General features: G+C 42.2%; 1 protein-coding gene and 1 long non-coding RNA gene across 2 annotated transcripts in view; both read left to right on the top strand.

Moving 5' to 3' along the window:
- Positions 1-11977: 11977 nt before the first annotated feature.
- LOC139559237 (uncharacterized) lies at positions 11978-13168 on the top strand. Its single transcript, XR_011671721.1, has 3 exons — positions 11978-12093; positions 12191-12301; positions 12396-13168. It is a non-coding gene; the product is annotated as an uncharacterized lncRNA (long non-coding RNA).
- Positions 13169-15062: 1894 nt separating this feature from the next.
- LOC139559090 (probable ATP-dependent RNA helicase ddx6) overlaps positions 15063-27052 on the top strand; it is a 51825-nt gene continuing 39835 nt past the window's right edge. Inside the window, exons 1-5 of the mRNA XM_071374794.1 lie at positions 15063-15492; positions 16608-17592; positions 20021-20084; positions 20201-20305; positions 20704-20833. Coding sequence (XP_071230895.1) covers positions 17405-17592; positions 20021-20084; positions 20201-20305; positions 20704-20833 — 487 coding nt within the window. The 5' untranslated portion in view covers positions 15063-15492; positions 16608-17404. The remainder of the gene's footprint in view (positions 15493-16607; positions 17593-20020; positions 20085-20200; positions 20306-20703; positions 20834-27052) is intronic.

Raw genomic sequence — 27052 nt, 5'->3', positions numbered from 1 at the left:
CACTACATTTACATTTACATTTAAGTCATTTAGCAGACGCTCTTATCCAGAGCGACTTACAAATTGGTGCATTCACCTTATGATATCCAGTGGAACAACCACTTTACAATAGTGCATCTAACTCTTTTAAGGGGGGGGGGGGGGGTTAGAAGGATTACTTTATCCTATCCTAGGTATTCCTTAAAGAGGTGGGGTTTCAGGTGTCTCCGGAAGGTGGTGATTGACTCCGCTGACCTGGCGTCGTGAGGGAGTTTGTTCCACCATTGGGGTGCCAGAGCAGCGAACAGTTTTGACTGGGCTGAGCGGGAACTGTACTTCCTCAGAGGTAGGGAGGCGAGCAGGCCAGAGGTGGATGAACGCAGTGCCCTTGTTTGGGTGTAGGGCCTGATCAGAGCCTGAAGGTACGGAGGTGCCGTTCCCCTCACAGCTCCGTAGGCAAGCACCATGGTCTTGTAGCGGATGCGAGCTTCAACTGGAAGCCAGTGGAGAGAGCGGAGGAGCGGGGTGACGTGAGAGAACTTGGGAAAGTTGAACACCAGACGGGCTGCGGCGTTCTGGATGAGTTGTAGGGGTTTAATGGCACAGGCAGGGAGCCCAGCCAACAGCGAGTTGCAGTAATCCAGACGGGAGATGACAAGTGCCTGGATTAGGACCTGCGCCGCTTCCTGCGTGAGGCAGGGTCGTACTCTGCGAATGTTGTAGAGCATGAACCTACAGGAACGGGTCACCGCCTTGATGTTAGTTGAGAACGACAGGGTGTTGTCCAGGATCACGCCAAGGTTCTTAGCACTCTGGGAGGAGGACACAATGGAGTTGTCAACCGTGATGGCGAGATCATGGAACGGGCAGTCCTTCCCCGGGAGGAAGAGCAGCTCCGTCTTGCCGAGGTTCAGCTTGAGGTGGTGATCCGTCATCCACACTGATATGTCTGCCAGACATGCAGAGATGCGATTCACCACCTGGTTATCAGAGGGGGGAAAGGAGAAGATTAATTGTGTGTCGTCTGCATAGCAATGATAGGAGAGACCATGTGAGGAACTACTTCTTACTTTACTTACTTACTTTTTAATCACTACTTCTTTAGTGATCCACACTATGGGTGTGGATACTGCTTTAGAGCAGATTTCTGCAACATTAGTAAAGATGTGATCAATATGCGTGCCCTGCTCTTTGCTCTGCTCTTTTCTAAATGTTTCGTCATTTTCATTCCTTCAACCTCCACACCTTCTCTTTCCTTTTTTAGCTCCATCTCCCACTTTCCCCATATCCCCTCTCTGCCTCTGCCTCTCCTTTATGCAGTGGCTCTGGGTAATGATTAGATTGTTGGAGGATACGAGTGTAAGGCTCACTCCGTAACCTGGCAGGTGTCTCTCAACAATGTCTGGCACTACTTTAGAGGGACCCTGATCAATGATTGTTGGGTGTTGTCTGTTGCTCAATGCTACCGCATGCCTGGATCCACTATGTTTAATATTAATTGCACACACCTTAGCAATATGTTGGCAAAAAATGTAGATCTTGTGAAAATGTGTGTCCTTAAGGAAATCAAAAGTTGATGCTTATTTCCCTTCAGCAAATGTCTTTCTCCCTGTCACACCCTGATCTGTTTCACCTGTCTTTGTGCTTGTCTCCATCCCCCTCCAGGTGTCGCCCATCTTCCTCATTATCCCCAGTGTATTTATACCTGTGTTCTCTGTTTGTCTGTTGCCTGTTAGTTTTGTTTCGTCAAGCCTACCAGCGTTTTTTCCCCTGTGCTCCTGTCTGTCTCTAGTTCCTGTTTTCTAGCTTTCCCGGTTTTTGACCATTCTGCCTGCCCTGACCCTGAGCCTGCCTGCCGTTCTGTACCTTGTCACACCACCCTGGATTACTGACCTCTGCCTGCCCTTGACCTGTCATTTGCCTGCCCCCCTGTTTTTGTAAAAACTTTTGTTACTTTGAAACTGTCTGCATCTGGGTCTTCTCCTGAGCCTTGACAGTACGAACTGGCCATGACGGACCCAGCAGACTCGGACCAGCTCCGCAATGCCATCTCCTCCCAAGGAGCCACCATTGGACGGCACGAGGAGTTGCTTCATGGTCTAATGGAAGGGTTCCAGAAGGTTGGCCGAACGCCATGACCACGCGTTGAACACTTTTTTTGAGCAATTCCGCGGGTTATCTGTCAGGCAGCCTACCACGACGGTAACCTCCCAGCCCCTCAGTAATCTGTCTGTTAGCAGGGCGGCCTCCCCGGTCATCCCGGTTTCCTGAGAGCCCCGCTTACCTCCCCCAAAAAGCTTCGCTGAAGATTCAGGAACCTGTCGGGCGTTTCTCGTGCATTGTTCTCTCATCATGGAGCTGCAGCCCTCCTCCTTCCCCTCGGACCGCAATTTAAAAAATATATATTTTTCTTTTTATTTCACCTTTATTTAACCAGGTAGGCCAGTTGAGAACAAGTTCTCATTTACAACTGCGACTTGGCCAAGATAAAGCAAAGCAGTGCGACAAAAACAACACATAAACAAACGTACAGTCAATAACACAATAGAAAAGAAAAATAGAAAAATCTATGTACAGTGTGTGCAAATGTAGAAGAGTAGGGAGGTAGGCAATAAATAGGCCATAAAGGTGAAAATAATTACAATTTAGCATTAATACTGGAGTGATAGATGTGCCGATGTGCAAGTAGACGAAGTGCTCGCGCCTCATGAAGATGGATTACTGGGCTGAACACGCTAACAACAAGTGGCTATTTGGACATAAATGATGGACTTTATGGAACAAATCAGTCATTTATTGTCGAACTGGGATTCCTGGGAGTGCCTTCTGATGAAGATCATCAAAGGTAAGTGAATATTTATAGTGTTATTTCTAACTTCTGTTGACTCCAAAATGGCGGATATTTCTCTAGCTGGATTGGGCTCTGAGCGCCGTTCTCAGATTATGCTTTTTCCGCAAAGTTTTTTTGAAATCTGACACAGCGGTTGCATTAAGGAGAAGTCTATCTTTAATTCTGTGAATAACACTTGTATCTTTTATCAATGTTTATTATGAGTAGTTCTGCAAAATCACCGGATGTAAAATATATTGTGTCCGTAAAAATGTATATATTATGTATAAGCTGGAAGTAGAAGCCTAAGCGTTATTGTTTATTAGTTTACTCCAATTAGGGGAGGCATGGTAGGGTTTGCGGGAAATAATAAAGGAAATATATTTTTAAAAGGTATATATACAGTGGGCTCCAAAATTACTGGCACCCCTGACTGGCAATGCACAAATAATGCTTAAACAATATAAACAATATAAATATAGAGAAACTCAAAATACCAATATGTGAGAAATACAATACTTTATTAATGTTTCAATGGAATCAACCAAAATAATTTATTGATTTAATTAAAAAGCAATGTCCTCCAAATCAAGGTTTCACAATTAATGGCACCCTTAAAGATTATTGTAAATAACATCTACCAAAATTAAACCACAAATTAAATTCCACTTATTTAAGTTTATCTAAGTCTTAAGGAAATATATTGAGCCATTACATCACTTCCTGTTTCACTAGGGTATAAAAATGAGGTAACACACATGCAATATCCCACTGTCATCCAACACCATGAAGAAAACAAAAGAACTGGCAGTTCAAAGAGACAGATGGTCATAGACCTTCATAAATCTGGTAATGGCTACAAGAAGATTCACAAACGATTGAATATACCACTGAGCACTGTCAGGGCAATTATAAAAAAATGCATTTTGCCCCCCAGGATAGGGAGGATGGTGAGAGAAGCAACAAAATCCCCAAGAATCACTGTGAAAGAATTGCAGGCCTTGGTGGCGTCTTGGGGTCACCAGGTTTCAAAAAGCACCATCAGACGCCACCTCCACAACCACAGGCTTTTTGGAAGGGTTGCCAGAAGAAAGCCCTTTCTGACCACAAGACATAGACGCAAGCGTTTGGAGTTTGCCAAACGTCATTTAAATTATGACTGGAAGAAGGTGCTCTGGTCAGATAAGACCAAAATTGAACGTTTTGGTCAGATACAGCATCGGCATGTTTGGCGTCGAAACAGAGATGCATACAAGGAGAGGTACCTCATACCCACGGTGAAATATGGAGGGTGGTCAGTGATGTTTTGGGGCTGTTTTAATTCCAGGGGCACTGGTTAAGATTGATGGCATGAATTCCACCAAGTATCAGGCAATTTTGGCTGACAATCTGGTTGCCTCTGCCAGAAGGCTGGGACTTGGCTGTAGTTGGACTTTCCAAAAAGACAATGACCCGAAACATACCTTAAGATCCACACAGAAATGGTTCTGTGACAACAAAATCAATGTTCTACCATGGCCATCTCAGTCGCCGGACCACAATCCAATCGAAAACCTGTGGGCTGAGTGGAAGAGGGCAGTTGATAAGCGCAAACCCAAGAATGTGAAGGATCTTGAAAGGATCTGAATAGAGGAATGGTCCAAAATCCCTCCAAATGTATTCCTTAACCTTGTCAAACATTACAGGAAAAGACTCCATGCTGTTATCCTTGCCAGAGGTGGTTGCACTAAGTACTAAATGAGGAGTGCCAATAATTATGAAACCTTGATTTTGGTTCAATTTATTTTGTTTTAAATAATTGTATGATTTTGGTTGGTTCCATTGAAACATTAATAAAGTACAGTATTTCTCACATGTTGGTATTTTGAGTTTATCTCTATAATTATATTGTTTATATTTTTTAAGTATTGTTTGTGCATTGCCAGTCAGGGGTGCCAGTAATTTTGGAGCCCACTGTATGTATGTATGTATGTATGTATGTATGTGTATTTGTATGTATGTGTATACAATACCGGTCAAAAGTTTTAGAACACCTACTCATTCAAGGGTTTATCTTTATTTTGACTATTTTCTACATTGTAGAATAATAGTGAAGACATCAAAACTATGAAATAACACATATGGTATCATGTAGTAATCAAAAAAGTGTTAAACAAATCAAAATAGATTTTATATTTGAGATTCTTCAAATAGCCACCCTTTGCCTTGATGACAGCTTTGCACACATTTGGCATTCTCTCAACCAGCTTCACCTGGAATGCTTTTCCAACGGTCTTGAAGGAGTTTCCACATTTGCTGAACACTTGTTGGCTGCTTTTCCTTCACTCTGCAGTTCGACTCATCCTAAACCATCTCAATTTGGTTGAGGTCGGGGGATTGTGGAGGCCAGGTCATCTGATGCAGCACTCCATCACCCCCCTTCTTGGTAAAATAGCCCTTGTGATGGGTCATTGTCCTGTTTGGCCATATTGACAAAGTAGAAAATATTTTTTTGATTTGTCATAATGAGGTATTGTGTATTGATGAGGGAAAACATTTATTTAATCCATTTTAGAATACCATGCTGGCCACACCGCTTGCGTTGCATGTGCGAGCGTTGCAAAATAAATGTACACATACATGTTATTCAATCATTGCACCCACACTGCTCGCGTGCATCAGCTTAAATAGAACTTGGTTCTATTTGTGAACCTTAACTCGCTGCAAGTCCTGCCTCTCTCATCTCCTCATTGGTTTTTAGGAGCATATACCCACGTAGGTGATTGAAAGATGAACTGAGGGCCACACTCCAGTCGGTTGTGGTAATGCATCTTAAAGTAGGTTACCAACCGCCATAGAAAGTCCAAAGAAGAAGTACAAGAAGAAGCCGGAAGGAAGGAAGAGAGATGACGAGAAACCAATTTGGTTTACCGTTTTATCTGTGGATTAATTGTCGGACCTTGTGAATTTCTGGTAAAATAACAACCCAATGTTTTAATATCCCAGGACAAATTAGCTAGCAACAGCAAGCTAGCTAGCTAAATTGCCATACTTGTTTAATGCTTTTCGACTTGTCCCCAAATTAATATAATTGCTTCAGAGTTTGTTTTGATATTTCAACCTGTGTGTCTTGGTGTGGGTGGACAAAATCAACTTGCGCGTGCGGTCTGGAACATGTAGGCTCCAACGTAATATAATGTGGAAAAAGTCAAGCGGTTTGAATACTTTCCAAATGCACTGTATATATTTATTGTAACAGTATATACAGGTGTGTGTGTGTGTGTGTGTGTGTGTGTGTGTGTGTGTGTGTGTGTGTGTGTGTGTGTGTGTGTGTGTGTGTGTGTGTTTGGAAAAGTAATCTGAACTTCAATGTGTAGAGAACAGGAAATGTACAATTACTAAAATACTCATCCTAAACTTTGTGTAACTTGGCTCATTACACAAGATTAAAGCAATCTTGAATGAGCAGGATTAGGTTCAAATGAACGACAGAAACTATTGAACAAATGCAAGACAGTTATTTTTTTCAAAAATTCTCAAACATTGTCTTTTTCGTCTTCATCACATTATGACGGCACATGTCGTGACATCCGCTTTTAGGCATATACGATGTAGAGATGGGGTCAAGTGTTGTCAACACACAAAAAATAAGACAGCTGTGCCCACCAATGAAGTAGTGAACAACAGGTGACGAAATGACAAGGAACAGATCATTGATTAACATTCAACAAACAATTAGGTTATCAACTTTTCAATTTAAAAAAAACTAAACCAACATATTCATTCACAACTGGGATATCAAGGACAAAAAAGACTGTCAGTGTAAAATAGGTTGATTGTAGCAGTCATACAGATATTAAATCAGCAGAAGGCAAGGCAGGTTGACGTGCTCAGATTGTAGATCTATTCACAGGTCTTGGTGATCCAAATGTGGACGGATAAGAATTCAGGAAGGGCATCAATTTCATAATTAGCTATCGTTATGTGTTGGTTTAAAATAATCAATCTACCTAGTGTAGAATCGTATGTCATCTGATCTCACAAAACGCTGCAGACAAACGACTTCTGTCAGTCATCTATGTCATCTCTTCTGACAGTCACCTCTGTCCTAAGCCTGGTTATCGCAGATTGCATCTCCTTTTCAGACCGGGCCAAGTCAACAGCCAAGTCAACTGCTGCTGGCTCAGGTACTGCACATTAGTCGTGGTCCTGGGCAGAGTCCACAAATGGCACCATCCTCTGCATGGTCGGTGCTAAGTCTTTCTCTCCTCTCCCAAACACTCACCCGTGACTGAATAACATCATTGTTCCATTGGAACAGAAGTGGCATATCTCCCTTCTTCAAACTACGTAGCCCTCCCGGAGTAGGCTCCACTACATCTTCAGGAATAAAATGCCTGCCAAAGACCGTGGAGCTTTTGCCGATGGTGAAGTTGATCGTTCGTCGGATGTTGATCGCCCACTTCTTTTGTAGCTCATCCGCAGGGAAAGAGTGGAAAGACAGACCAGAGAATCTGGCAGAGGAGCTGCACAGCGTGTCATAAGTGTAGAGAGGAGTAGACAGGAGGCAGTCGCAGGTTTAGAACTACTGATTTTATTTTAAAGAACTATATACAGTGGGGAGAACAAGTATTTGATACACTGCCGATTTTGCAGGTTTTCCTACTTACAAAGCATGTAGAGGTCTGTCATTTTTATCATAGGTACACTTCAACTGTGAGAGACGGAATCTAAAACAAAAGTCCAGAAAATCACATTGTATGATTTTTAAGTAATTAATTTGCATTTTATTGCATGACATAAGTATTTGATCACCTACCAACCAGTAAGAATTCCGGCTCTCACAGACCTGTTAGTTTTTCTTTAAGAAGCCCTCCTGTTCTCCACTCATTACCTGTATTAACTGCACCTGTTTGAACTCGTTACCTGTATAAAAGACACCTGTCCACACACTCAATCAAACAGACTCCAACCTCTCCACAATGGCCAAGACCAGAGAGCTGTGTAAGGACATCAGGGATAAATTGTAGACCTGTACAAGGCTGGGATGGGCTACAGGACAATAGGCAAGCAGCTTGATGAGAAGGCAACAACTGTTGGCACAATTATTAGAAAATGGAAGAAGTTCAAGATGACGGTCAATCACCCTCGGTCTGGGGCTCCATGCAAGATCTCACCTCGTGGGGCATCAATGATCATGAGGAATGTGAGGGATCAGCCCAGAACTACACGGCAGGACCTGGTCAATGACCTGAAGAGAGCTGGGACCACAGTCTCAAAGAAAACCATTAGTAACACACTACGCCGTCATGGATTAAAATCCTGCAGCGCACGCAAGGTCCCCCTGCTCAAGCCAGCGCATGTCCAGGCCCGTCTGAAGTTTGCCAATGACCATCTGGATGATCCAGAGGAGGAATGGGAGAAGGTCATGTGGTCTGATGAGACAAAAATAGAGCTTTTTGCTCTAAACTCCACTCGCCGTGTTTGGAGGAATAGAAGGATGAGTACAACCCCAAGAACACCATCCCAACCGTGAAGCATGGAGGTGGAAACATCATTCTTTGGGGATGCTTTTCTGCAAAGGGGACAGGACGACTGCACCGTATTGAGGGGAGGATGGATGGGGCCATGTATCGCGAGATCTACACCAACAACCTCCTTCCCTCAGTAAGAGCATTGAAGATGGGTCGTGGCTGGGTCTTCCAGCATGACAACGACCCGAAACACACAGCCAGGGCAACTAAGGAGTGGCTCCGTAAGAAGCATCTCAAGGTCCTGGAGTGGCCTAGCCAGTCTCCAGACCTGAACCCAATAGAAAATCTTTGGAGGGAGCCGAAAGTCCGTATTGCCCAGCGACAGCCCCAAAACCTGAAGGATCTGGAGAAGGTCTGTATGGAGGAGTGGGCCAAAATCCCTGCTGCAGTGTGTGCAAACCTGGTCAAGAACTACAGGAAACGTATGATCTCTGTAATTGCAAACTAAGGTTTCTGTACCAAATATTAAGTTCTGCTTTTCTGATGTATCAAATACTTATGTCATGCAATAAAATGCAAATTAATTACTTAAAAATCATACAATGTGATTTTCTGGATTTTTGTTTTAGATTCCGTCTCTCACAGTTGAAGTGTACCTATGATAAAAATTACAGACCTCTACATGCTTTGTAAGTAGGAAAACCTGCAAAATCGGCAGTGTATCAAATACTTGTTCTCCCCACTGTATATATATATATATATATATACAGTGGATAGATACATAGTATTTGTATTACAGCTGACAGTTGTGCAGGTTTTCATACACCTTAGCCAAATACATTTAAACTCAGTTTTTCACAATTCCTGACATTTAATCAGAGTAAATATTCCTTATCTTAGGTAAGTTAGGATCACCACTTTATTTTAACAATGTGAAGTGCCAGAATAATAGTAGAGAGAACGATTTATTTCAGCTTTTCTTTCTTTCATCACATCCCCAGTGGGTCAGAAGTTTACATACACTCAATTAGTATTTGGTGGCATGGCCTTTAGATTGTTTAACTTGCGTCAAACGTTTCAGGTAGCCTTCCACAAGCTTCCCACAATAAATTGGGTGAATTTTGGCCCATTCCTCCTGACAGAGCTGGTGTAACTGAGTCAGTTTTGTAGGCCTCCTTGCTCGCACACGCTTTTTCAGTTCTGCCCACAAAGACCATCGTGTTTATACACGATACTTCTAGCAATACCAACATATGACCAACTGCTCAAAACAGGAAGTAGTTCGCCGGAAGCAGAATGCTGTGAACCTTTATTACCCGAAAATCCTTTTATGATGTTGTGCAGGTATATCTTTTTTTATTTGTAGTGTAACGACCCTGGGTTTATAAGCGCGGAAATCGACTCTGCCGCACGAGCATGCTTTTGTCGATAGCGCACTGGACTTCGGGCTAGAAGGTTGAGGGTTCGAGACCTGGGGCCTGTTGCACAAAAGTAGAATTAAGACATCCGGGATAAATGACTCAGCTGAGCTCAATGAAGCCAAAACATGTGCGTCCAGGCTTAATTGGTTGCACAAAGACCAAGCCAGGATGAGCAGACACGGATTCATTAAGCCAGGTGAAACCAATCCTGGATAGGTGCGCGCTCACGGCTCACTCAAATAGACCCCGCCACAGATCACAGATTAACTGATTTACCATGGCAACTAGAGCCGCGTACTTTTCCCCGTCGGAAGCACAAATCCTCATGGAGGCATACGAGGAGGTAAAAGATATAATTAAGAAGAAAGGCAACACCGCCACAGTGATAAAGCAAAGAGAAAAAGCGTGGCAAAGTATTGCAGACCGCCTGAATGCGTAAGTAGTGCACAATTACACACTCACCGCTCCGCTGAAACATCACAATTACAATTCAAATATTTCCACCTCCATGCTTCACGGTTGGGATGGTGTTCTTGGGGTTGTACTCATCCTTCTATTCCTCCAAACACGGCGAGTGGAGTTTAGAGCAAAAAGCTCTATTTTTGTCTCATCAGACCACATGACCTTCTCCCATTCCTCCTCTGGATTCATCACAAACTTCAGACGGGCCTGGACATGCGCTGGCTTGAGCAGGGGGAGGGATCCCTGGGGGGAAAGAGACGAGCATAGGTTCCTCCCAAGATGCCACCCGCTTCATTCAAGGTATGTCCTTCCATCTCTACATGGGATACAACCACATTCATATTGAATCAATTTGGACTGTCTGACTTTGGTTTACCTATTGCCTTGCAGTGTCTGGCAGCACTGTGTTCCTGTTAGAGCCACCAGCACAAGCACCAGACGATGCTGATCCAGTGAGTACTCCATCAAAGGCATACTGTAGGCCTGGCATGTCTTGTCTACTAGCTTCAATATGAATCCGATTAAATGTGATAGGGTGAAGGCCCCAGTGCAGCAGCAACAGCACATGATGGAGACGATGATGAGGAGGAGACCATCTCTGGATTCCAGAAGGCATGAGGTATCATGTTAAGACTGTGAAAGTACTATTTACTCTACAATGGTGAGGAGTCCTCATCAAAATCAAAAAATCTAATTTCTTTTACAGGACCCAGATGCTATACAGTGGGAAAACCAGCCTGGCAACATAGTGCGTATTAATAAAAGGACACCACATCCTGCCAAATTCCAGCTGCGCTAATTGTATTGTGTTCACAGAGCTCACAAGCTATCAGAAAGTTGTATGGCAACCACCTCCGGCGCCAAATAGAACTGGCAGACATAGACATTCAGTACAAGAAGAAAAAGATGGAAAATCTTGCACTGGAGTCCGAAATAAAAAAGAGGACAATTAGGAAACTGGACCTTGAAATAAAAAAACTTGAGAGGGAGGTGAGATATGCCTTCAATGTACACTGTATGCTAACTGTAACACAAATGTATTAATCATTATTTTTCTTTCCTCCCCCAGCTCCAAGAAGATGACACAGCTCAAAATAAAAATTAGGTATATTCTCGTAAAGTCAAGTGAGCCATGACATATGAGCTCTTATTGTGAGCACACAGGACGGTGGCATCTTTCTAAGTTTTTTTTTATTTTCCCAGCAATCAGTACAACCAAGTCATCGTTATAAGGCATCGCCCTCTTTTGCCCACCCCCCAGCACCAGGTGTGGCCACTAGCCTATATGAAGGCCCAAAATTGTGTGTTCCTTTCTGCTCTGACAATGGCATGCCCATTCGTGCGAGATGTGGTGGATGAAGAAGCACTTGTGCTGAGGAGAGCCTTCAGGCGAGAAAGGGTCTTCAGGGACCGGTTGGACCCACTGGCCTTCCCTGATGACCATCTATATGAAAGATACAGGTTTTCTGCAGATGGCATCAGGTATCTATGCAGACTACTGGGTCCCAGGATTAAGCACCGCACTGCACGGAGCCATGCACTGAGTGTGGAGCAAATGGTTTGTGTGGCCTTGCGCTTTTTTGCTAGTGGAGCCTTCCTGTACTCAGTGGGGGATGCAGAACAGCTGAACAAGGCCACAATTTGCCGCACAATAAGGAGTGTGTGTCTGGCTATCAAAGCATTAGCAGATGTCTTCATCTCCTTCCCTGGCCACAGAAGACTCTGTGACATCAAAGAGGAGTTCTATAGGCATTGCAGGTAAGAGGATCTACAAATTACAGGACTTAACTGTTATACACATAGTAGGATACTCATTGACTTTTGTGTGACAGGTTTCCCCAATGTCATTGGTGCAGTGGACTGCACACACATAAGGATAAAAGCCCCCTCAGGTGCCCATGAGGCCGATTTTGTGAATAGGAAATCCTTTCACAGCATTAATGTTCAGGTGAATCATAACTTTTTGATATTGTCCATTGACGAACACTCTGCATTGCCAGTGATGTGCATTGATTGGTGTAATATTCCTCATCTTATGATTTCAGATGGTCTGCAATGCTGACTGTGTGATCAGCAATGTTGTGGCAAAATGGCCTGGCTCAGTCCATGACTCCAGAATCTTCGGGCCTCTGAAATCTATCAGTGCCTATCACAAGGTAAGCCACACAACCCCTATTTATAACCATCATGGCTGTGTCAAGAATATCACTGTGTTTATGAGGTAGTAATGATGAGATTTTGTGTTGACAGGTGAATTCTCTGGTGTGTTGCTGGGAGACAGGGGGTATGGCTGCCAGCCTTTTCTCCTGACACCTTTCACAGACCCCCAGGAAGCACAGCAGGCCTACAACCATGCCCATGCCAGGACCAGGGCCAGAGTTGAAATGACCTTTGGCCTCCTGAAGGCACGCTTTCACTGCCTTCACAAATTAAGGGTCAGCCCTGTTAGGGCATGTGATATTACTGTGGCTTGTGCTGTCCTCCACAATGTGGCCTGCCTGAGGAAGGAGAGGGCCCCCAGAGTGCCACCAGCCATGGACTGGGACAATCCGGCAATCTTCCCTGATGACGACAGTGGTCGGCTGCTGAGGGACCAATATGTGTTGAATTATTTTAGTTAGTATGTGTGCTTTCAATTTTGGTTAAATATGTCCTGCGGTGGCAGAGGAATTTGGTTTTTTTTGGGTTCGTTTTTTGACGAATTTGGCCTCTTATGATGTTTGTGCGGTATACTGTGTGTAATACAAGGCTGCAGGGAGGCTACTGCATCCATTCATTTGTCTGTTCAGTTGATGTGTATGGATTTGTCCTGCATTTATTTTAGTGTGCAGACATGCAGGGTGTGTTATATACAGACCTTTGAATGTGTATGTATCATTTTGTATAATATGCTTGGATTCTGTGCTTTCCATCTTGTAGAGTCACTGTGACTTCAGTTTCGAAAGGAGCTGATGGTTTACCTGCTTTGTTTTGTCCTTATTCAATAAAGGAACATAATGTTACACATTGTGTTTTTATATTCATATGGAATGTGTATTTGTTTATATGACTACTAGGGCCACACTGAAGAAAAAGGATAAAGTCATAAATTTATGAGGCTGGTTCTTTCTGCAGAAAAGCTACATATTGTTTTTACAGTTTTGATACTTATGACAATGTGATACTTAATATTCTGGCACATCAGCATGTCTTTGTTTATGAAACCATACTGAAGTACAATTTCACGAAATGCCCCACATCTGTCATTTTAACAACTGTCCTCCTTTAAAACAACTGGTTACAATATTATGACTTGTGTTTTTTTCCCCTCTGTGGCCCTAATATTCTATCATTTTATATATAGCCTTATAGTCTATGGGAAACTGTAAATTATCTAATGATAGCAACATCATCTAAAAATCATTTTTTATCCAAAATCATTGAAATTAATGATCACAAACGTTTAAATAATAACAGTGGGTCTAGTTATATGTGATAACAATGTATAGTGAGCAGTGAAATAACTATTGGTTTCCATTTGTGGTGACTGCTGACTGACAATAGGGATGAGATTAAATAGATCCTGGAATTTAGCCTGGTCTGGAGCAGGCTAGCTCCACAGAATAAATCTCCATGGTAATTTATACCATAACATATCCTCCTGCCCCCTATCCATCTTTAGTGCAACCGGATTACGGATCAATTGAGCCAGGATCACCAAGATATCCTGGCTTAATCCCTTATCCTAGTTTTGTGCAACAGGCCCCTGCTCCCTTCCTGTTTCATTACACTGGTGTCAGAAGTGATCGGACCTTGCATCCACGACAGTGCGTGTGCTTGGCCGGTGAGCGCGTTCCTGTAAGACGTAGAGTCGCAAGCTAGCGCGAGGACGCGCTCTTTGAAAGGAGGGAGTAGCATGCAGCACGAGCATGCTTTTGGGGCACAGTCGATAGCGCGCTGGACTTCGGGCTAGAAGGTCGAGGGTTCGAGACCTGTTCCCTGCTGTTTCATTACAGTAATAAATATATATTTTTTAATTTTATTTATTATTGTTATTATTAACAACAAATCAATGTAGGAAGTACATGTGGGAACACAATTATATATAAATAATATACAATGGACAATTGGGCTAGGGGTGGGGCTAGGGGGTACAATATCACATTACACAAGGATCTTAAGGGACATACATACATTCATTATTCTAACAGCTTTTTTGTTAGTAGAGTATTTAATTGTCTTAAAATACAGTTCAATTTCTTTTTGTAAGGTAAGAAAATGTGTTTTTTTGTTTGTAAATTTACATTTGTGAATATGAAATTTGGCCAAAAGACTAATGAAATGAATTACATAAAAGTGTTTCAGCTTATTTCTATCGTAGGTAAAGAATCCAAGCAGTACATCTCTCCACAATAGTGTAAGATCTTCATAAATGTGTTCAATTATAAATCTACTGATGTCTTGCCGCAGTTTTCTTACATGAATACAATGCCAAAAAAGATGCAACACTGTTTCTGGGTGGTCATTACAAAAGGAGCAATTTCAGTTGACGTTTTCCTTAAACTTCTTCATAATCAAATCAAATCAAATCAAATTTTAACCATGTGTATGTGACTAATAAAATTTGATTTGATTTGATTTGATTATATAGTGGTTGTCAGAATAATATTTATGAATAATTTTAAAGGAAACTTCCTTAATTTTGTCATCAAGTAGGTATGTGTGTGGCAACATCCAAACTTTCCCCCAACAGATATTATCAATAAATCCATTCCAATAAGGCATATAGATACAACATCCTGCTGAAACAAGGTTCGTATCGCTCTGTTGTTGAATGGACCAAAAGAGAAACAAATCTTTCCTACTGATGAGTCAACAGGGTCAACGGAAGGTAGGCTCTGAGGGCCAGGTCTTGACACGTTCCTGAATAACAAAGCAACACCTGAGGGAATGGCATCTAAAACAATTGCAAAATCTTTAGGTGTTACAGGGACCTTGTAAAGTGATAAGAATTCCTTATAACTGAGTAAAAGACCCTCTGCATTTACCAGTTGGCTCACCAATAGGATATTATTTCGGAACCAATATTCTAAAAACAAATAAGTATTTTTATACAATATATCCCGATTATTCCATATATAATATCTGTGTGGAGATGATGTTGTGTAGGTATTGCAATAGTAGATGGCAGCATCGTTTTGGAACGGCATGTGATTTAAATCGGAGAGGACGAAGAAGAATGCGACCATGTTGAATTAGCAAGAACTAACACAATAGAGACGTTTTATTTGGAGTGAATTTAATCAAACGGTAAAGTGTTGATCTGCCGCAAAAAAATTGTGATATATAACATCAGAGTGAGAGAAAGGTGAGCGTTTCGGTCTTTTATGTTCAATTTGCATTAGCTATAAATATTTCAAATGAGTCGACTTTCGCTAGGCAGCTAGCTAATCCTGTCAGACATTGAAAACGACTGCCCGGTAGCCATCCAAGTTGATGAAACTGGCTAGATAGCGAGCTAGCTGGCTAATGGCAATTCAATATAACGTTAACCTGGCATATATAAATAAATCATATATAACCACTCATCTGTGATGTAATGCTAGCTAAATAAATTAGTATTTACAGTACTGTTATGTAGCTTGCTAGCTAATGTAGCTACGCTAGCCAACTTGTATGTTTTCGTCAAAGCTGGCGTGGCTAACGTAACGTCAGTAGGTAGCTAACGCTAGCTAGATGGCAAAGTTAACTGGCTAACTAAATATCTTCCTCTAAAGTTGGCAATATGAATGGCCTTTGTCGCACTAAATCAAATCGCGCTCGAAGCCAACTAACTGTTACTGACTGGAACATTAGCAGACTTCCTATCTTTATTTGGCCTAGAAGGGCACCCCTGTTGTTCGATCAGTTTTCTAGCTATAAAATGAGCTAACTTGCATTGAATGTCAGTGCTACCCCAGCATAGCTACTAACGTTATTTGGCTAGCTAGGTAGGTCGCATCTAACTATTCATTTTCGTAGCTAACGTTATGCCAGTTACTTTTTTTAAATTAAGTTGTCCATACATTTGGACTTAACTTTCATTTAAATGCAGATGCTTCAAATTTTTTCAAAGTAATTTCAAACTTCGCACGTTATAACGTTTCGATGGGTCCCACATCCTGTTGACTTTATAACCTAAAGTTTCGCACGTCTATGATCTGGTCCCTAACTGTATGCGCTTGTAGTGTAGACAACTATTTTGTCATCTGTGGTCATGCCCTACACGAGTTAACTGGAATACACTACAGACTGATCCACCAAGCCAACACTAGACCTTGTGCCTGCCAGCCAAATACGTATTTTACATGATGTAGTTGGGGACTTGAACAAAATGTTCGGGCATCTATTCTACATTGTATTACGTTTTAAAGCAAAGTCTAGGGCTTGGCCTATATAGTGTTCATCCTGACTACTAAATCAATTGTTCCTTCTTCCTGTCAGGTGACACAGGCTTGAGCTGAATTCTGCCCGACTCACACACAAAGCCACACACTTTGACAGAAGACCTGTGGTGTCAACAAGAGAGGAGGGAGACCCAGCTGAAACAAACAGGACAGACAGAGGGGAACATAAAGCTGTTTTGCTTTTTGGACTACAATTACCCTTTATTTGATTTTCAACATCAGGAAACTACTTTCACATGTGGATGGACATGTATATACACACAGAGTGGAAAACAAATATTGGACAATAAGGACCATATTATTTTGGATAAATATTTCTCCAAAGGTTTGAAAAACCTTTTACAAGCATATCGATGTTGCGCAATTCAAAGGGACTCGACGCAAAGGAAGGAAATGTTTAATCAAAGAAAGAGATTTAACTTTTGAACAAAGATTATATTACTGATACTATTCCCTCGGTTCAAATTGTCTTAGCAGTTCTATTGCAGGACTTAAACTCCTTGATACTTGTTTACATACCATTTTTTTATATTGTGTGCAGGTATAAAATATTTATGCATTTGAATGCATATAGCTCTTCATTTGGAAGAGCTATTGTATTAAGACTTTTCATACATCAGTAAACTCTGAAGGGGACTAAACTGCACATGTGTATATGTAACAACTACAAATATACTTCTGTTGTGAAAGCTTTGGACTAAAAATAATGGAGAATATTGTTTAATGCTTATTTTAGACTTGTCTACTTTCGAAGAGGCTTTTTAAGAAAAGGAAGGGAAAAAAATAAGGGAGGGTAAGACGTAAATCTTTTGAGAGTAAAAGCAACAGAAAGACATGGCATCCGCAAGAACGGAGAACCTTGGCCCTATCGGCATGGGACTGAACAAGCAGAACGGGCAGCTTAGGGGGGTGCCTAAACCGGCCTCTCCTCAATCAGGACCCCTCGTCCTGGGCTCTCTGTTAAGCAAGGCTGTAGGTGCACCCCAGAAAGCAGGTGCTGCCCTGGAGGGAACTGGCATTAGGTACACATTTCTCTTACACACCTGTTTCACCCCAATTGTGTGCTGCTCGTATAGTATATTTTACTTTCATACCATGTTTTAGAAGTGATTACCCAGTAGAGTTTTAGTAAAAAAAAAAAATCAGCAGTGAGTGTGTTCAGGTGTTTTCTTAATACCCTCTTAGAAGACCTGCATGGTTCTGGTACCGGTTCCGACCAACATTTTCGCTTATAAATCGCTCTGTGGATACCATGGATCAAAATGGCTTGCGTTGAGCGATAGCCTTGGTTCCCACGGACACTGTTGTTTTCTGAGCCTGTGTAACGTAGGATGTGAAATCTGAAACCACTTGAAGCTGGGATGTGTCTTATACCATTTCATTCGCTCTTCTGACTGTCCAACTTCTGGTTGAACCTTACATCACACATGCCTGCAATCATTACGTCGTAGTGCAGCAGGAGTGAGTGGTTTCATCACGGTAGCACATTCAGAGATCGATTTGTAGCCATTCATCTAAAATCAGATTTTAGAGCTCTGAGATCTTCACAGCGATGGGGGCAGACATTCTGATCAAGAGGGACCTTTTAGAAAATATACACACATACTGTATATTCTCCACTAAACATACAAATATGTATTTTAGTTAGTCAGGTCCATAAGTATTTGGACAGTGACACAATATGCATCATTTTGGCTCTGTACGCCGCCACAATGGATTTGAAAGGAAACAATCAAGATGTGCTTTAAGTGTAGACTTCATCTTTAATTGAAGGGTTTTGTCAATTATTGTATGAACCGTGTAGGAATTACTTAAAAAAATATATATATATACATAGCCCCCCAATTTTAGGGGCTCAAAAGTAATTGGACAAACGAACAATCATAAATTAAATTTTGAGTTTTAATACTTGGTTGCAAATCCTTTGTATTCAATGATTTCCTTAAGTCTGGAACCCATAGACATTACTAGATTCTGGGTTTCTTCCCTGGTGATGCTCTGCCTTTACTGCAGCTGTCTTCAGTTCCTGCTTGTTCTTGGGGCGTTTTGCCTTCAGTAAGTGAAATGTATGCTAAATTGGATTCAGGTGATTGACTTGGCCATTACAGAACATACCACTTCTTTGCCTTAAAGTATTGGGTTGCTTTCGCAGAATGTTTCGGGTCATTGTCCATCTGCACTGTGAAGCGCCATCCAATGAGTTATGAAGCATTTGGCTGAATCTGAGCAGATAATATAGCCCTAAACACTTCAGAATTCATCCTGTTGCTTTTGTCATCAGTCACGTCAATAAATACAAGGGAACCAATTCCATTGGCAGTCATACATGCCCACGCCATACCACTACCTCCACCATGCGTCACAGATGAGGTGGTATGCTTCGGATCATGGGCAGTACCTTCCCTTCTCCATACTCTTCCCATCATTCTGGTACAAATTGATCTTTGTCCATAGGATGTTGTTTCAGAAATGTACATGTATTTATTTAATTTTTTAATGTTTTTTGGCAAACTAATCTGGTATTCCTTTTTTTGAGGCTTACATCTTTTGGTAAACCTTCTGTATGTACTCTGGTGAAGTCTTCTCTTGATTGTTGACTGACACAGATACGCATACCTCCTGGAGGGTGTTCTTGATCTGGCCAACTGTTGTGAAAGGTTTTTTATTTCACCAGGGAAATAATTATTCTGTCATCCACCACTGTTTTCTGTGATCTTCCGGACCTTTTGGTGTTCCTGAGCTCAACAGTGCGTTCTTTCTTTTTAAGAATGTACCAAATAGTTGACTTGGCCACGCCTAATGTTTTTGCTGTCTCTCTGATGGGTTTGTTTTGATTTCAGCCTAATGATGGCTTGCGTCACTGGCAGTGATGGCTCTTTGGACTTCATATTGAGGGTAAACGGCAACCGATTGCAGATGCCATACTTGAAATCAACTCGAGACCTTTTTTTATCTGCTTACTTGTAAATGAACTAATGAGGGAATAACACACACCTGGCCATGGAGCAGCCAATTGTCCAATTACTTTTGGTCCTTAAAAAGGGGACAACCACATATAAAAAGTGCTGTAATTCCTACACTGTTCACCCGATTTTGGATGTAAATACCCTCAAATTAAATCTGAAAGTCTGCACTGTATAAGGAAGGTGAAATCTTATAGATGGTGGTTTTATAATTTGATAATACTATATTTAGAAACCTATGAATACAGTTTTGAATAGGAAATACATAAAATATTTCATTTTGATCATATTTGTACTGTAGCTTGTGTCCAAGTGACAACTCCTATTTTTTTTTTTTCCTGAAAGGTCAGATTGTAACTTTTTGAGTAAGCAGCATTGCTAGTTATTGTTTAGCCCTCATGATAAATATTTTGGGGATTACATAAATTCAATTTTCGGTTACATTTAACTGGTTAATTGCACTCTTCTCATTGGTGCCCTTCATCAGGTATGGAGATGACTGGAAAAAGAGCCTACAGCTCCCTCCCAAAGATACAAGAGTCAGAACCTCTGTAAGTCATGGTACAATGCAGCATGCTTTGTTTCACTAACTCACAGGATTTTCCCAGTGTAATTTTAATCAAATCTGGTACTTCTGATGTCTAACCTCTTCTTTGCTGTGTCCCAGGATGTAACATCCACTAAGGGAAATGAGTTTGAGGACTACTGTCTGAAGCGGGAGCTCCTGATGGGCATCTTTGAGATGGGCTGGGAGAAGCCCTCCCCTATCCAGGTACGACACTCACTGGGAGCTTCTCTGCCCACTGATCACCTTTGAAACCGGGGGATTCCCTTGCTGTAAATTGGCTCCTGTTTCTGATGCCTATAACCTATATAGCTACTTTAATGTGATGCGCCTGAACTTTTGTATCATTTCAGCCAATAGTTTTGAGTGGTGCTCACGAGCCATAAAGGGTCCCAGTTTTTGTGTACTACATCATCCATTTCGTATGATATGTTACGAATTTGTTGAGCTTAAGATCCTGGACTTTCTTTAAAGTCTTTAAAGTTCTGCATAACTGAAGTCTTGACATTTGGTAGTTTGTCATAGTGATAATGTTACATATTTTGACAATAGCCTTGTATTTTTTAGTGCTACGATATGTTAAACCAGAGTTTGTCACCTTTCAGGAGGAGAGCATTCCTATAGCCTTGTCAGGACGAGACATCCTGGCCCGAGCCAAGAATGGAACAGGGAAGAGTGGGGCCTACCTCATCCCCATGCTGGAGAGAATAGACCTGAAGAAGGACTATATACAGGGTGAGATGAGGCGCTTCACATGACTCTTTCCCTCCTTTTTTTACTCTACTTATCTCTACTACTCAGGGCTCCAGGCTAACATTTTCCCCTGGTGCCTAGAGCTGTGGCGGACATAAAGACAACCGGTCTCACAGTAATGGACTGTTAATTAACATAAACACATTTAGCATCTCCTGGCCTCCGCATACAAGCCGCTGATGCGTGGCTTGTGCTTTAAAAAGTAATACATCAATTTGATATACACCATCGCAATACATCCATTATTTTAGGCTGGTCTAAAGAAACATGATATAAAGAAAATGTATTTCAGAAGAACAGAATGAGTTGGCCTACTGTATGTTATCTGGCTATGCGCCATGCCATAGGCCAGGGATGGGCAACTGCGGCCCCCCTTTTGTAGACCTGTGGACCAATTTCACAGAATAGCATGAATTTAGTTATACAATTAAGTTTTTTTCTCTACCCCATGGCAAAATGTGTAGAATTGAATTGCAGCGAACTTGCTTTAAAACGGCAACATTTATTCTAATTGCAGGAAATGTATTTTATGTACGGATGTGGGTACGCAGACCCATGAGCGACTACGGCCCCTCAGTTCCATTTTCTTTTTGTGACCCCCCCCCCCAATCGATTTTGGTCCTGTGCCATTGTTTTATATTATGATTTTATAGTAAGAATATAATTGAACTTAGCTGAATGAAATGGAAAGGATTTTTCCCATTCAGTAGTTATTTGGCAGCTTTTGATAGTGGTTTTTGCGTGAGATTTTATTTATTTGTCCATACGGACAACTTAAATCTATATTTTTGTTGTCAGACTATTTTTTATATTGTAGACCTGCATTGACAGGCCCGAGCGGTCTTTATATCATGCATTTGCGATTTGTTGATATTCATTGCTAGTTAGTGAGTCATTTGCCCAGTTATAGCACATTTTTGGTCAGCAATGAAAGTCCAGGAAAAGTTATGGTATGTGCATCATCTGCGTGGGCCGTTGCCAGAGGAGCGAGAGAAATTACATTTGCTCAGCATGGACAATTGATATTTTACAAACTAATAGTGTAGTTTGGCTGGTTCTTGCTAGTTAACTATTTAGCTATTAGCATGTATTAATGTCGTTGTCATGTCCTAAAATAACTTTCCACCGCCACTGGTGTATAATCGCAAATGGCCGACATGCAGTTGGTACGGGTGCACAGTTGATGAAACCTATACTGCATACTCCAGTTGTGAAAGTCTCTCAAGCGCTCAAATTGGCTAGGATTCTCCTCTATTCAATACTGGTCATGTAATCTTGATAAAGTTACAAAAATATTCCTAGAATAGCCTAATTGACAAGTAACTCTTATGCTGTCAAGATCTCCCCTGAACACTGAATATTTTAACCTTTACAAATAGATAAACAGCTTAGACAGCTACCTCGTCCACCTTAGCCACCAGATCCCTGGTTCATTGAGGGAATTATTTTTATACAGACATGGAAAGTATTTGGTTGTAATTAGTGATGCACCGATATGACATTTTTGGCCGATTCAGATATTTTCCTTGCCAAAAAAAACGATACCGATTTATTTAAAGTTTGTGGCCTTTTAAGCATTCTAGTACAGTTAAATAGTTCACACATGGATGCAGCGGTCTAAGGCACTGCATCTCAGTGCAAGAGGCGTCACTACGCCTACACTCAAGCAGACCACCATAGTCTCTGTGCCCAAGAACACTAAGGTAACATGCCTAAATGACTACCGACCCGCATCACTCACACTGTAGCCATGGAATGCATTGAAAGGCTGGTCATGCCTCACATCAACACCATTATCCCAGAAACCCTAGACCCACTCCAATTTGCATACCGCCCCAACAGATCCACAGATGGTGCAATCTCTATTGCACTCAACACTTCCCTTTCACACCTGGACAAAAGGAACACATATGTGAGAATGCTATTCATTGACTACAGAACAGTATTCAACACCATAGTGCCCTCAAAGCTCATCACTAAGCTAAGGACCCTGGGACTAAACACCTCCCTCTGCATCTGGATCCTGGACTAACAACACATCCGCCACACTGATCCTCAACACGGGGGCCCCTCGAGTGCGTGCTCAGTCCCTTCCTGTACTCCGTGTTCACTCATGACTGCACGGCCAGGCATGAATCCAACACCATTAAGTTTGCCAATGACACAACAGTGGTAGGCCTGATTACCAACAACGATGAGACGGCCTATTGGGAGGAAGTCAGGTTGAGAGCTTCAAGTTCCTTTGCGTCCACATCACCAACAGACTAACATGGTACAAGCACACCAAGATAGTGGTGAAGAGGGCACGACAAACCTATTCCCCCTCAGGAGACTGAAAAGATTTGACATGGGTCCTCAGATCATCAAAAGGTTTTACAGCTGCACCATCGAGAGCATCCTGACGGCAGTGATGTAACCCTAGTACGGCAACTGCTCGGCCTCCGACCGCAAGGCACTACAGAGGGTAGTGAGTATGGCCCAGTACAACACCGGGGCCAAGCTTCCTGCCATCCAGGACTTCTATACCAGGCGGTGTCAGAGGAAGGCCCTAAAAATTGTCAGACTCCAGCCACCCTAGTCATAAACTGTTCTCTCTGCTACCGCACGGCAAGCGATAACAGAGCACCAAGTCTAGGTCCAAGAGGCTTCTAAACAGTTTCTACCCACAAGCCGTAAGATTCCTGAACATCTATCAAATGGCTACCCAGACTATTTGCGTTGCCCCCCCCCCCCCCCCCCTTCTAAACTGCTGCTGCTCTGTTATTATCTAGTCACTTTAACGCATGCAAAGTCACTAATAACTCTACGAATGCATAGTCACTTTAATAACGCTACCTACATGTACATATTACTTTGACACCGGTTCCCCCTACACACTGACTCTGTATCGGTATCCCCTGTATATAGCCCCGCTATTGTTATTTACTGCTGCTCTTTAGTTATATGTGCTTCTCTTACTTTTAAAAGTGTTTTTCTTAAGGTCTGCACCTGTTGTATTTAGCGCATGAGACAAATAACATTTTATTTGAATTTGCAATTTCACTTTTGAGCAAAACACTTGGGTGAACCTTTGGAATCATGGAAATAGAAGATTTTTCTAATTCCATTGTTAGAATATAATAGTGGGCACTTTGAATACAGTGTTTGACATAACAATAAATGAAAATGCCAGGGAGCAGTTATTGTGACAGGGTAGGAACCAAAATGTCTATTTCCTAGAGGATGCTATAATCTTTGGCTACACTGAATGTTTTCTCTTAGCTACTTCATGTAGCTAACATATTCTTGCTTCATGTATTTCTCTTTGATTTATTCCTAAACTGGGGTACGCGCAATGCCGTCGGGGGTACGTAAATTAGAATGTGATTCACATTTCATATTAAAAAATATATTTTTCTCTTCACATTTTCAAACAGTCCATTTATATTTTCCAACGGGGCTATACATTTGGGTGAGGATTTTTTTCTCTCGCCCGAGTAGCCTCGTTTCACTGCCAAAAATAAAATGTAACCATCTAGTGTTCAGCGAAATAACACCACAATGTCAAATACAGGTAGCCTAGTCAAATAATTTAACATCCAATCACATTAACCATTACTCTCTCGCGGGAATACCACTAACGGTCCGTATGTAGCCAAACGTAGCTCCTGCTTATGTTCGTATCTGTACTGATGGCGCGAAAGCCATGACAGGGAGACACAGTGGAGTGGTAACGAGCGTGCAAGCAGTTGCTCCCGATGCCACTTGGGTACACTGCAGCATCCACTGAGAGGCTCTTGCTGCCAAGGGAATGCCTGACAGCTTGAAAGACATTTTGGACACTACAGTGAAAAATTGTTAACTTTGTAAAAGCAAGGCCCCTGAACTCTCATGTATTTTCTGCACTGTGCAATGATATGGGCAGCGACCATGTAACGCTTTTACAACACATTTTATTTAACTAGGCAAGTCGGTTAACATTCTTATTTACAATGACAGCCTACACCGGCCAAACCCGGACGACGCTGGGCCAATTGTGCGCCGCCCTATGGGGCTCCCAATCACGGCCGGTTGTGATACAGCCTGGAATCGAACTAGGTCGTCTGTAGTGACGCCTCAAGCACTGAGATGCAGTGCTTTGGATGGCTGCACCACTCGGGAGCCCAGAGAAGAGTGCTGGTTATCATGGGGCAAAGTATTGAAACATTTTCTTTAATTGAGAGCTTAAAGTTCTTGACTGACCATAATTTTCACTTGTCTGACCGCTTGCATGATGACGAGTTTCTCACACGACTGGCCTATCTGGGTGATGTTTTTTCTCACCTGAGTGATCTGAATCTAGGATTACAGGGACTCTCCAGGAACTATATATTCAATGTGCGGGACCAAATTGAGGCGCTGATATAAAGAAATTGGAGCTCTTTTTTTTGTTGTCTGCGTTAACAAGGACAGCACGCAGGTCTCATCACTGTATGATATTTTGTGTGGAAATGAAGTTAAGCTTACGGACTATGTCAAATGTGATATAGCGAAGCACCTGAGTGAGCTGGGTGCGCAGTTACTCAGGTACATTCCAGAAACGGACGACACAAACAACTGGATTCGTTATCCCTTTCATGTCCTGTCTCCAGTCCACTTGTCGATATCTGAACAAGAGAGCCTCATCGAAATTGCAACAAGCGGTTCTGTGAAAATTTTATTTCATCAGAAGATACTGCCAGATTTCTGGATAGGGCTGCGCTCAGAGTATTCTGCCTTGGCAAATTGTGCTGTTAAGACATTTATGCCATTTGCAACCACGTACCTACAGTGGGGCAAAAAAGTATTTAGTCAGCCACCAATTGTGCAAGTTCTCCCACTTAAAAAGATGAGAGGCCTGTAATTTTCATCATAGGTACACTTCAACTATGACAGACAAAATGAGGGGAAAAAATCCAGAAAATCACATTGTAGGATTTTTTATGAATTTATTTGCAAATTATGGTGGAAAATAAGTATTTGGTCAATAACAAAAGTTTATCTCAATACTTTGTTATATACCTTTTGTTGGCAATGACAGAGGTCAAACGTTTTCTGTAAGTCTTCACAAGGTTTTCACACGCTGTTGCTGGTATTTTGGCCCATTCCTCCATGCAGATCTCCTCTAGAGCAGTGATGTTTTGGGGCTGTTGCTGGGCAACACTTTCAACTCCCTCCAAAGATTTTCTATGGGGTTGAGATCTGGAGACTGGCTAGGCCACCTTGAAATGCTTCTTACGATGCCACTCCTTCGTTGCCCGGGCGGTGTGTTTGGGATCATTGTCATGCTGAAAGACCCAGCCACGTTTCATCTTCAATGCCCTTGCTGATGGAAGGAGGTTTTCACTCAAAATCTCACGATACATGGCCCCATTCATCCTTTCCTGTACACGGATCAGTCGTCCTGGTCCCTTTGCAGAAAAACAGCCCCAAAGCATGATGTTTCCACCCCCATGCTTCACAGTAGGTATGGTGTTCTTTGGATGCAACTCAGCATTCTTTGTCCTCCAAACACGACGAGTTGAGTTTTTACCAAACAGTTCTATTTTGGTTTCATCTGACCATATGACATTCTCCCAATCTTCTTCTGGATCATCCAAATGCTCTCTAGCAAACTTCAGACGGGCCTGGACATGTACTGGCTTAAGCAGGGGGACACGTCTGGCACTGCAGGATTTGAGTCCCTGGCGGTGTAGTGTGTTACTGATGGTAGGCTTTGTTACTTTGGTCCCAGTTCTCTGCAGGTCATTCACTAGGTCCCCCCGTGTGGTTCTGGGATTTTTGCTCACCGTTCCTGTGATCATTTTGACCCCACGGGGTGAGATCTTGCGTGGAGCCCCAGATCGAGGGAGATTATCAGTGGTCTTGTATGTCTTCCATTTCCTAATAATTGCTCCCACAGTTGATTTCTTCAAACCAAGCTGCTTACCTATTGCAGATTCAGTCTTCCCAGCCTGGTGCAGGTCTACAATTTTGTTTCTGGTGTCCTTTGACAGCTCTTTGGTCTTGGCCATAGTGGAGTTTGGAGTGTGACTGGTTGTTTGAGGTTGTGGACAGGTGTCTTTTATACTGATAACAAGTTCAAACTGGTGCCATTAATACAGGTAACGAGTGGAGGACAGAGGAGCCTCTTAAAGAAGAAGTTATAGGTCTGTGAGAGCCAGAAATCTTGCTTGTTTGTAGGTGACCAAATACTTATTTTCC

The sequence above is a fragment of the Salvelinus alpinus genome, chromosome 29 (genome assembly GCF_045679555.1).
Source record: "Salvelinus alpinus chromosome 29, SLU_Salpinus.1, whole genome shotgun sequence".
Taxonomy (NCBI): Eukaryota; Metazoa; Chordata; class Actinopteri; order Salmoniformes; family Salmonidae; genus Salvelinus; species Salvelinus alpinus.
The sequence above is the reverse complement of the archived record's forward strand: the minus strand, read 5'-3'. Positions and strand labels throughout refer to the sequence as shown.